At 50.1% G+C, this 10,958-nt stretch overlaps 3 protein-coding genes across 4 annotated transcripts; 1 reads left to right on the top strand and 2 right to left on the bottom strand.

The window, feature by feature from the left end:
• Nucleotides 1–33: 33 nt before the first annotated feature.
• Nucleotides 34–1,335, bottom strand: HYPK (huntingtin interacting protein K). Of its 2 annotated transcripts, XM_012766664.2 has the most exons (4): nucleotides 1,110–1,335; nucleotides 698–753; nucleotides 337–388; nucleotides 34–205 (listed from the first exon to the last, which is right to left on the bottom strand). In XM_012766664.2, the coding sequence occupies exons 1-4, from the start codon at nucleotides 1,269–1,271 to the stop codon at nucleotides 110–112; spliced, it is 366 nt and encodes a 121-aa protein (XP_012622118.1). In that variant the 5' UTR covers nucleotides 1,272–1,335; the 3' UTR covers nucleotides 34–109. The 2 variants fall into 2 exon arrangements, with proteins under 2 accessions (XP_012622118.1, XP_075860424.1); XM_076004309.1 differs by lacking the exons at nucleotides 34–205; nucleotides 698–753 and having other exon boundaries at nucleotides 329–388.
• Nucleotides 1,336–1,389: 54 nt separating this feature from the next.
• On the top strand, nucleotides 1,390–7,301 carry SERINC4 (serine incorporator 4). The gene is given in 13 exon segments (XM_076004637.1): nucleotides 1,390–1,999; nucleotides 2,447–2,623; nucleotides 2,795–2,973; nucleotides 4,126–4,205; nucleotides 4,312–4,405; nucleotides 4,824–5,035; nucleotides 5,232–5,327; nucleotides 5,432–5,558; nucleotides 5,944–6,016; nucleotides 6,432–6,480; nucleotides 6,612–6,765; nucleotides 6,946–7,126; nucleotides 7,128–7,301. Coding segments are annotated over 13 exon segments (1,698 nt in total). The 5' UTR covers nucleotides 1,390–1,897.
• Nucleotides 7,302–8,219: 918 nt separating this feature from the next.
• Nucleotides 8,220–9,800, bottom strand: SERF2 (small EDRK-rich factor 2). Its single transcript, XM_012766663.3, has 3 exons — nucleotides 9,728–9,800; nucleotides 9,063–9,171; nucleotides 8,220–8,440 (listed from the first exon to the last, which is right to left on the bottom strand). Exons 1-3 carry the CDS (start codon nucleotides 9,732–9,734, stop codon nucleotides 8,377–8,379), a joined length of 180 nt encoding a protein of 59 aa, XP_012622117.2. The 5' UTR covers nucleotides 9,735–9,800; the 3' UTR covers nucleotides 8,220–8,376.
• Nucleotides 9,801–10,958: the final 1,158 nt, after the last annotated feature.

Genomic DNA, 10,958 nt, shown 5'->3' with positions numbered 1-10,958 from the left:
AATAAAATGATATACATTGCACTTGACCCAGAATGATAAAACTGCAAAAGACAAAAAATATCTTTATTGCAATAAGTTAATACAGAAGGTATAGCTGAGAAAGCATATATCAGTTGGTTAGGGCAATAAGAGCCTCTACCACATTGCCCATGTGTTCCCGCAAGCTCCGTTCTGCTGCTGCTCGAGAGATCTCCATCTCTGTCATCTGCAGGAAAAGGATCAATTATGTTAACTAGTTCTCCCAGGCATTAACTTGCCAAATATACTGACTCTACTTATTTCAGGAAACAAACAGAACTTCTCCTGCCCATACACTAGTTAAGTACTATTACTCACTATCAGCTCCAGATCTTCCTTTTTGATAGTGACTTTTGCCAGTTCCTTCTCCCTGCAAACATTACATACGTTAGTCCTCATTCTCAGCCAACACCATAAACTCCCAGGAAGCATCATTCCCAACTATGCCATGCAAATAAATCTTGATAAACACTACTGAGTGAAAACACGAAATGAGTCCCACTAATATCCCCTCATCCCCGGGGAGCCTTCCTTCCGATAAGAGTAGTAAACCCTAGATGCGCAGGAATTGGTGGTAGACTTGAAGAACGGTAGGTACAAAGGCTTAAAAATGGTTTTTATTGTTGTCTGGGGGTGGAGCGGGGAGAAATTTAAGGCTGGCTGTGCGCTGAAGACTTACCGCTCCTGTTTGGCTTTCTGCTCACGGGACCGTCTGTCTCCAATAACAGACATGGCCTATGGGAAAGACAAGGCTAATTACTGCTCCGATATACACAACTCCCAATGATCTAAAAAGCCAATAACAAGTGGCTCATGTATCTATTCACGATGATGAGTGTAAACAGGAGGCAAGAACTATGTTTAACTCCGTTCTGTGCACCTGAAGTCCGCTTAATCCCAAGCTCCATCAATTTCCTTTTAAGCCCGTAGCGTGCTCCGGTGCTCGCTGTCTCCCTTGGCTCTACCCTCTACCCTATTGCCGCCTCCTGCCACTGGGATCGGGACCCCGTCTTGTAGCGCTAGCTTCCAGCTACAGCCTCAGAACCCCATCTGCTCTCAGCCCGCCCAGACATTCTCCCGGCCAACCTTACCGTTTCCAGATTGGAACTCTGGATCTCCTTCTCCTCCGCATAGTCGGTGACCCGCTCGAGGTCCGCCGCACCACTGTCATGTTTCCGTGGCTTCTCGGGAGGCCGCTCTGGGCCGCTGGTCTCAGTCTCCAACTCCAGCTCCACATCCCCTTCGGTCGCCATATCGGTTCCACCCCGCCGCCGAAGCACCGACTTATGACGACTTCCGGTAATTGACCCACGACTTCCGCCCGGGAAGGAGGCGGGGCTGGCCCTGGGCCACACCTTCCTTATGCTCCGATTCTAGAAGCTTCAGCGAGGAAGGCAGTTTGCCTTTCAGACTTCCTTTCAGGCTTGAAGAGTGTTGTTTCCTGCAAGTCTTTCTCCCACACCTAACTGTCACCGCACCAGAACACCTTACGGGCATCCTTCCCTCCTCCTTATGTAGGAACAATCTCCCCACTAAATACACCCCCGCCAAGGAATTCTGTTCAACCAGGATGGATGCCGTCTAATCCTAAACCAATTAAGAACACTAATCCACAAGAGACCACAAATGCAAACTGCTCCCTAATCTGGGGAGAACAGCCTGAGTAGCCCAAGTAGTGAGGTCCTGAGGAGAAATCACCTACATGGGCATTTGTATTTACCACATCCTGAAGATCCCAGGAGATCCTGATGTCCCCATTCTGCCCTAGATTGAGTGTTCATCCCCAGCAAAGCGGAAGTCCGGTGGGCTGAGGACAAAAGATGCTGCTTCCTCACCTACCTTCCATCTGGTGGACCTGAGCCTAATCTCTGGGACAAATATGGTGGGTGCAAAAGCCATCACAGTCCCCAGCACCTCCCTGGGCCTGGCACAGCAACACAGCGAAGTCAGCAGTGTCACGGTGAAATCCCCTTTCTATCAGGTGAGTAGGTGTTTGGGCAGATAGGCTTGAAAGCAACCTTAAGCAAATGTTATATGAAAAATTGGAAGGGTAGCCGTGGCCAAAGCTGGAAAGGAAAAACTGCAGAAGCCAATAAAGATGATAGGCCTTCTTTCCTCGATTGTCCTTCTGATTCTTTGCCTCTCTCACTTTCCCAGCTCCAAATGTTTAGGTCTAGGCAAAGGTCAAATAGCTCAAGCCTGCTTGTAATGAAAGCCCTACCGGTTGTCAGTGAAGGAAATGCTCAAGAGCTTGAACCAGCCTGAAATGAATGGAACCAGACATTCTGCCAATTCCTGAGTGAAAGAGAAAAAGGAGAAGGGAAAATTCTGGAATTCAACCTCATGCGTTAGCCTCACATGTAACCTTTATGTATGTCTTTCCTCAGCAAATCTCCACCTTGCTGCCTTGTATTTGCTCTACCCCCAGGTGTCCTGCTGTGGGCCTGTTCCTTGTACCAGCTGCTGCCACTCCAGGTGGCCCTCTCTCACAGAGTCTACTTGTAGCCGCCTGTTCTACATCCTCCTCCATGTGGGAGCCTCAGCAGTCTGCTGCCTCCTGCTGTCAAGGACAGTAGTGGAAAAGGTCTGGGGCAAGGCACATGGGGTAAGTAGGAGGGGGTCAGGTTGCAAGGTGGGAAAGGATAAAAGGGGAAACCCTGAGATAAAGACTTGGGTTGAGGAGGGCAGGAGACAAATAAGTGGACATACAAGTGAGAAGTAGGTACCTCCTCATGCATTATGACTCACCCTGCCACTTCTCACACACTCCCTCTAGATCCAGATGCCTTCAGGGTTGTGTGTCCACCTGTTTGGCCACTCTGACTGTCCAGTGCTCAGTGGCTCTGGGGCTGTGTACCGCATATGTGCAGGAACCGCCACCTTCCACCTACTGCAGGCTGTGCTGCTGGTCCACCTCCACTCCCCCACCAGCCCACGGGCACAGCTGCATAATAGGTTTGTATGTACTTTTTGGGTAGGGAGGGGGCAGAGGAGGGAATTAAACACAAGCACGGTAAAGGAAATTCTGGGATGAACCAATAGCACTGTCAAAAGAAAACAGGTTTAAATCCTGCTTCTGGGCTGGGCACGGTGGCTCACACCTGTAATCCTAGCACTCTGGGAGGCTGGGGCGGGAGGATTGCTTGAGGTCAGGAGTTTGAGGTTGCTGTGAACTAGGTTGATGCCAGGGCACTCTACCCCAGGTGACAGAGTGAGACTCTGTCTCAAAAAAAAAAAAAAAAAAAAAAAAAAAAATCCCTGCTTCTGCCATACTTTCTGTGTGACCAAGAGCTAGACACTTCTCTTTGAGCTTCTAGTCTCTAAAACGGAGGTAACAGTGGGGTTATTGGCTGGGCGTGGTGGCTCACACCTGTAATCCTAGCACTCTGGGAGGCCAAGGCGGGTGGATCGCTCAAGGTGAGGATTCGAAACCAGTCTGAGCAAGAGTGAGACCCCGTCTCTACTATAAATAGAAATTAATTAACTGACCAACTAAAAATATATAGAAAAAAATTAGCCGGGCATGGTGGCACATGCCTATAGTCCCAGCTACTCGGGAGGTGGAGGCAGGATTGCTTGAGCCCAGGAGTTTGAGGTTGCTGTGAGCTAGGCTGATGCCATGGCACTCTAGCCTGGGCAACAGGGCAACAGAGTGAGACTCTTATCTCAAAAAAAAAAAAAAAAAAAATACAATGGGGTTATTATATGCGAACCCTTTGTAAACCTATAAAACACTGTCCAGATGTTGTTTCATTGAGATAGAATTTGGAATAGGTTAGCCCTACACAATGGCACATGCTGTAGTCCCAGCTACTGGGGAGGCTAAGGCAGGAGAATTTAATTCTCCTCATTTAATCCCAGGAGTTCAAGACCAGTCTGGGCAACACAGTGGGAACCCTGTCTCAAAATACAAAAGAATTTGGAATAGTGTGCAATAGACCTATCTCAGCCCCCTCTCACTTGGGCCTAGATCCTACTTTCCTATACTTGTTTCTTCTCTGCCCTCTCTCCTATATCTTTGCTTTCTCTTTTGCTCTCCCATAGGCACTCTTCACTCTCCTTTACCTTTTCTTCTGAGTCTGGTTTTTCTCTCCCTCTCCTAACCAGCTTCTGGCTCCTCAAGCTGCTGTTGCTGTTAGGTCTATGTACTGTTGCCTTCTGCATCCCTGATGAGCATCTCTTCCCAGGTACTCTCTCACACCCTGATTAGCAAAAGTAGGCAAAGTTTTCTAAGACAAAGAGTAAGAAAAGGAGTGATAATTTGACATTTTTCCACTGGTGCCCATCTTGCAGCCTGGCATTACATTGGCATCTGTGGAGGCTTCACATTCATCCTACTGCAGTTGGTGCTTATCACAGCCTTTGCCCATTCCTGGAACAAGAACTGGTAAGGGGCACATAACCTCAAAGGCTCTTCCTGGGAAAGTTGTCTGGCATTACTAGATGTAGAAGGACTGGGCAAATTGTATGGCAGGTCATTGATCCCACAGCTTCCCATAGCAGTAACAAAAAGCTCAAGAGAATGGACTGGACATGGTAGCTCATGCCTGTAATCCCAGCACTTTGGGAGGCTGAATCAAGAGGATCACTTGAGTCCAGGAGTTTGAGACCAGCCTGGGCAGCAGCAGCAGACCTTGTCTCCACAAATAAAAAAAAAAAAAAAAAAAAAGCTCAAGTGTGATGACGGTGTGGGCCAACTGGGACAGGAATCATACAAGTCTTCTGGGAGAGGGGGAATGGTTGATAGTTGACAATGGGTAAAAAAGAGTTAGAGCTCCAAGCCATTGCCCACCTCCCACCCTTAGGCTGACAGGTGCAGCCCAAGACTGCAGTTGGTTCCTAGCTGTGCTGCTGGCCACCCTAGGATTCTACAGCATGGCAGGTGTGGGAGCTGCACTCCTGTTCCAACACTACACGCACCCCGCTGGCTGCCTGCTCAACAAGATGCTGATTAGTCTGCACCTTTGCTTCTGTGGCCTCCTCTCCTTCCTCTCCATCGCTCCTTGCATCCGCCTCAGTGGGTATATGCCCTAAAACATTCCGGATTTGGGGCCTGTAATATAGCAAATTTCATTAGCCTCCCTAATCCCAATTATCTGATAAAAGAATTTCTGCTTCCCCCAAGGGATAGGGAGACAAAAGTGCGGGTGGGAGTAACAGTGGAAGAAATTACCATCCTGTAGACTAAAGCAATACTACCCCTTTCTCCCCAGAGCAACCTCGCTCTGGCCTTCTACAAGCCTCTGTCATCAGCTGCTATATCATGTATCTGACCTTCTCTGCACTGTCCAGCCGTCCTCCAGAGAGAGGTAAGGGATAATACCTGGACTCCCCATGCTTAAGACCTTTTTTCTCTTGTCAAATACCCAGCTCATTGTTCTTAACACCATACTTTTCTGTTGCCCCTTCCCAGTAATCCTTCAAGGACAGAATCACACCCTGTGCCTGCCTGGCCTGAGTAAAATGGAATCCCAAACACCAGATACCTCAATAGCAATGTTGAGTGCTGGCATCATGTATGCTTGTGTACTTTTTGCTTGGTGCGTAAAGGTGTCAAGGGGAGAAATGTGAGAGGGAGGATGACCAGGACAGAGAGGGATGATCAAAAAGAATGTCTGGGACCATGGTTTAAACTCTGAAGCACTAGAGTGAGAAAAGCTCCCCACAAACAGGGACACTAAGAATAGCACTTTGTCAGATGATCTGTATGAGATGAAGGGGGTGGGGGAAATGACTTGAGAATTTAAAATATGTGCCAAGATTTTAGGGCCCTCACATGAATAGAATTCTAAATCTTTGGTGGAAAGAGGCACAGGGAACACAATATCCCTCCTGGGGGTTACCGATATGGACCAACTAGCAGTAAATGCCCTCAAACAGTACCTATTATTTGACTAGAGCAACCTGAGAACTCTTCTTTCTCAGCAATGAGGCTTCCTACCTGGCTGAAGTATTTGGACCCCTGTGGATTGTCAAGGTTTACCGCTATGAATTCCAGGTAAGCATTGAGAGCTCAATATCCCCAACACCCCTCTGCCCCCAACGACAGACACACACACACCCTACCAACCTCCACCCAGAATGCTCAGATTCTAGCTGCTGTTACCTTTATTGAGTACCCACAATGTGCTAGGCACTGTGCTAGATACTTTACATACATTATCTCGTTTAATTTAATCCTCACAACAACCCTGTGAGGTAGGTATTTGCTCCATTTTACAAATGGAGAAATCGAGGCACAAGAGATTAAACATCTTACCAAAGTTCGCATAGTCAGTTATATGCTGGAGTTAGAATTTGAACCCAGGTGTGCCTCCACTTTTTACATTACCAATCTTTTCAAGGGGAGTTTCCTAGATTAACACCCTCACCTTTTAAAGCCATTCCAAAACATGCTGCCTTCTGTTTTGCAGAAGCCCTCACTCTGTTTCTGCTGCCCTGAAACAGTGGAGGCAGAGGAAGGTGAGTGTCAAATGAGGAGCTATAAGAATTGGTAGATCTCTATGGAGTGCCAAAGAACCCTCAAGTAGCTGGGCGAGGAGGAAAGAGGTGTTTCCGCAGCATTGCTCTTAGCAGGCCTTCCATCTCAACAGGGCAAAGGGCTGGAGCTGCCAGGCCAGTTGACCAAGAGACCCCTCCAGCTCCTCCAGTGCAAACCCAGCATCTTTCCTACAGCTATTCTGCCTTCCACTTCGTCTTTTTCCTAGCCTCACTCTACGTCATGGTTACCCTTACCAACTGGTTCAGGTAGGATGAAGGTGGGCCTGAGATACTCTTCTGAAAACATACATATTTTAGGGAAAGAACAATTCAAGGCCATTCCAAACCAAATGAATCTGCCATAATCTTTCATGGGGAGGGGAGGTAGGGGAGGTCTGAAAGTTAAGGCCCTGCAGGTTTATCTAACTAGAGCCTTTGGTTCCACAGCTATGAAGGAGCAGAACTGGAAAAAACCTTCACAAAGGGTAGCTGGGCTACCTTCTGGGTCAAGGTTGCTTCCTGCTGGGCCTGTGTACTCCTCTACCTGGGGCTGCTACTGGTACCATTCTGTTGGTCCCCCACCCAGAACTCCCAGCCCCCTATGTTCAGGGGGCACTGCCATCGCATCAGTATTGCCAGATAAGAAACAGCCTCCAGTCCAGGTCCTTCTAAGAAACTGGGGTTTCCCTGAGGTTGTACTCCTAGTTTTGGCTCAGGAGAGCTGTCCAGCCCAGCTTAATACCTCAAGGAACAATGGGGAGTTTTCTCCTTTCAGGCTGAAGGCAATACTATGTCTGAATTAGAAGATGTGGTCACAAACATCTGACTCACTGGAGCTACCGTTATGTCTTCATCCCAGCTCAAGAGCCTAACTCACAAATCAGCAGCTCAGGAACCACTGCTGATCCCAGCAGACCGTGTGGCACCAGTCCTTTCCTGGCTCTTGAGCTGGAGGTGGGGCAGGGAAAGACCAGTAGGGACTGAAGACTTGGCTGTGCCCTTGGAGATAAAAAGAAAATAAGCAGTTCAGCCCTGGGCACAGGCATGTAAGAAGGCCAGAACCACAGAACAAACCAGGGCATAGGAAGAAAGGAGCATAGAGGCTACCACAGGTTTTAATCCTGATCCTGAGGTCAAGGGAAGTGGGAAGACAAAAACTACCCTCATTCCATGAGGAATGACAGAAGAGAATGTGAACACTTGAGAGCAGCTGACCACAGGAAGTCGGTAAGCAGGAGTTTTTGGCCAACTTTCAAGCAGACAAACAAACTGAGAAAGAATGAGGAAGAGAGCTACAAACTTAGGTCTTGAAGCCTTCCCTCTTAGGGCCTCAACTCCATCCGTAGGATGGTGTTCAAGGTCTGGGTGGGGAACAAAAAAAAATCACAGAAAAGAAGTCTCTATGGTTCTCAAAGGATTCCTCTACCACGTATCTGGAGTACTTGTCTGGTTGTCATTGTATAATAAAGGCTTCTTCTGTGATGATTCACTTACTAAGTCTACATATCCACAATCTCTTATTAGTCTGAAGAGCTCTCCACTTTTGGTGGGAAAGGGCAGTCATTCCTCCATCCCCATCCCCCCAAATCCCCAGTCAGACCAGGCGCTCAAGGAATTACAAAGCTACTTTTAATACTTTGGGGTGAGCCCCACAGGAATAAAAAACACTGGGAAGGGGTAACCCTCTCACCCCCAGGAGTGGCCCAGGGGGAGAGAGGCTACCTGAGGGGAAGGAAGCACAAAAGGGACCCGCTGCAGACTCAGGGCAAAGGGAATGCCATCGGTGCTGGGACCTGTGAGCACTACAGGAGGAAACGCGAGCGTGGTGGGACTGGCTCCAGGCACACAGGCAAGAGGGTTGGACACGAAGCCACAAAGCTACTTGGGTTCCTCCTTCTTCTCGTTTGCCTTTTTCTGCTTCTGCTGCATGATCTCCGAGTCCCTGGGGGTAGAGATGATGGGGCACTGGGAGGTACCAGAGGGCAAAAAGGACAAGATGCAGGGGGATGAAGGGCACAAAGGATAAGATGGAAATGGATGGGACAAAGTTCAGCATGTGGCTGCTGTTTTCCCACCCTAGGAGAACAAGAGGAAGAGAGCTGAGGCTCAAAAGGCAATCAGTCTCCATCTGGCTGTTGCCCAAGGGGTCAGAAGTCTGGCCACACAGGCCCAAGGCTCTCTATTCTGTGCCGAGTAGTACCACACCCAGCAACACTAGTGAGAAGGTTGGGAGAAGGGAGGAGAACCGAACAGCAAGGAGGGCCAAAAGTACTGGGCTGTCATAACCACAACTGTATTTGAAATATGAAGCTCCCTGCCCTTGCCCTTAAGGTCAGACCCAGGGGCACTCAGAAATCAGACTGAGGGCAAGCACCCATCCCAGTCCCTTCCTGTAATGCTATAAGCTAACAATCTGGAGGGTGTGGAGGAAATAAAACCCTAGAGGTAGCAATGCACTCTGCCCCTCACACTCATCCAGATTCAAGCCCTGAGACAGCTCTCTTTCCTACTACAACCCTTGGTCTAACCCAGGTCTCCCCATCCCTTCCCCTCCCTGGGGCTACCTCTGCTTGCGGGCGGCAGCAGAAAGCCCGTCATCTCGGCGTTTTCCCTTAACCGAGTCGCTCTGCTTTTTCATATTCTTCTGGCGGGCGAGCTCACGCTGGTTACCGCCTAAGAAAAGAAGGTAAAAGGTGAGACCTGGGGGCCGCTCTGGCCACACACCAGAGACTCTTCTCCCCAACCCCGGACACCAGCTGGGAACCTGGCTGCTTGGGGGAGGAGGGGCAGGAAACGAAGCTGCCACAGGACAGGTCAAATTGCAAGTGGAGGGAAAACGGTCCCGAAGAGCCAGCTGGAAGCATTGAGTTTTGGAGCGGCGTGGGGGCCCAGACAGGTGGTGGGAAGTGTGTGGACGGTTTGAGTCTCTGTAGGGAATGGGCTGGACTGTGGAGTAGGGGCTCTAGGCCTATCACAGGGGCGCAGGGCTTCTCACACCGCGGAAGGTCGGGGAGGGCCTATGCCTTACGGAGGAGGGGTTGGGGGGCTCGTGAAGTGGCAGTAGGCAAAGGGCTTGATTTCCGGGCTGAGAGTGTAAGGGTGGCTACAGAGCGCTCCCAGAGAAAGGCCTCGCTCGGGAAGCTAGGGGGGCGTCAAGGCCGGCGATTCGGAGGTCAGGCATAGCATAAACAGAAAGAAAAGGGCAAGAGGAAGGGGTCTAGGTGCTCACGGGTCATGGCGACGGCAGCGGCTCCGGCCTGCCTCCGTTGCGTTCCCTCGTTCTGTCCGACGTTGCAGGAGCCGCCCCCTTCTCGCAACGTAACCAAGTCGTCCCTTTCCTCCCCGCCCCTTCGCGCCCGGGCGCCGACCCCCATTGGGCAGAAGGAAGCACGTGCCGCCGCAGGCCATGCTCGAGCCGGGGCGGAGGTTCGCAGGCGGAGCGCGCAGCGTGGGGCGGGGCTTCCCGAGCGAGGCGTCGGGCCAGGCCCGGAGAAACTAGGACGGATCACGTGGGCTGGGTGGGGGTGGAGGGGTGCGGCTGGCGATGTGGCATTCCCGCGGGCCCGAGCACGTGACCGGGCACAGTGACCTCATGCGGGGACAGTTTAGGGTGCTGACAAACTCTCCCTGAAGGCATGCTGGGGAATGAAGGGCGGGGGTTCAGTCAGTTCTGTGTTATCAGGACTCTTCGATTAAACTTGGCCCTGTTACTTAGGACGTCACCCAGCTTTTTATTTGGACGCGAGGTGTTCACAACTCACGGATAATCATGTACAAACGCAACTTCAGAAACGCCTGCCAACCTTGTCCCCTTCCAAGCCCCTCGAATATAGAAAATCGCAGCCACATCCAGTATGTTCTAAAAATCTGCCCCTGCTCACTTCACCACAGAAACTTCGAATGTGAAGATGCAGTAGCTTGGAAGTGTTGAAGGACTCCAAAAATCACAGACTATGGAGTTGGAGCAGCAGCAGAGATTAGGGAATACACATACTATTGCACATACATATGTCCATTTTTCCCTCTGGACATTTCACCATTGTACTATCCTCACCAGTCACCCCTAGTTTGTAAGAGACAGTTGAATATAACCAGAAACTGAAACTAAACTCATTCTCATTCCCAGGCCAGTTAATCTGTCTACAAGACTCCCCACCAGGCCGGGCGCGGTGGCTCACGCCTGTAATCCTAGCTCTTGGGAGGCCGAGGCGGGCGGATTGCTCGAGGTCAGGAGTTCGAAACCAGCCTGAGCAAGAGTGAGACCCCCGTCTCTACTATAAATAGAAAGAAATTAATTGGCCAAATAATATATATAGAAAAAATTAGCTGGGCATGGTGGCGCATGCCTGTAGTCCCAGCCACTTGGGAGGCTGAGGCAGAAGGATCGCTTGAGCCCAGGAGTTTGAGGTTGCTGTGAGCTAGGCTGATGCCATGGCACTCATTCTAGCCTGGGCAACAAA

This window comes from Microcebus murinus, chromosome 6, assembly GCF_040939455.1.
Source record: "Microcebus murinus isolate Inina chromosome 6, M.murinus_Inina_mat1.0, whole genome shotgun sequence".
NCBI lineage: Eukaryota > Metazoa > Chordata > Mammalia > Primates > Cheirogaleidae > Microcebus > Microcebus murinus.
This window is presented reverse-complemented; position numbering and strand designations above follow the sequence as displayed.

Coding starts and splice junctions, on each gene's coding strand:
- HYPK (XM_012766664.2), bottom strand. CDS start 1,271: ATGGCGACCGAAGGGGATGTGGAGCTGGAGTTGGAGACTGAGACCAGC. Junction 389..697: donor CAGAAAGCCAAACAGGAGCG/GTAAGTCTTCAG, acceptor TAATGTTTGCAG/GGAGAAGGAACTGGCAAAAG. Junction 206..336: donor AGGAAGATCTGGAGCTGATA/GTGAGTAATAGT, acceptor CTTTTCCTGCAG/ATGACAGAGATGGAGATCTC.
- SERF2 (XM_012766663.3), bottom strand. Junction 8,441..9,062: donor GCTGCCGCCCGCAAGCAGAG/GTAGCCCCAGGG, acceptor CTCTACCCCCAG/GGACTCGGAGATCATGCAGC.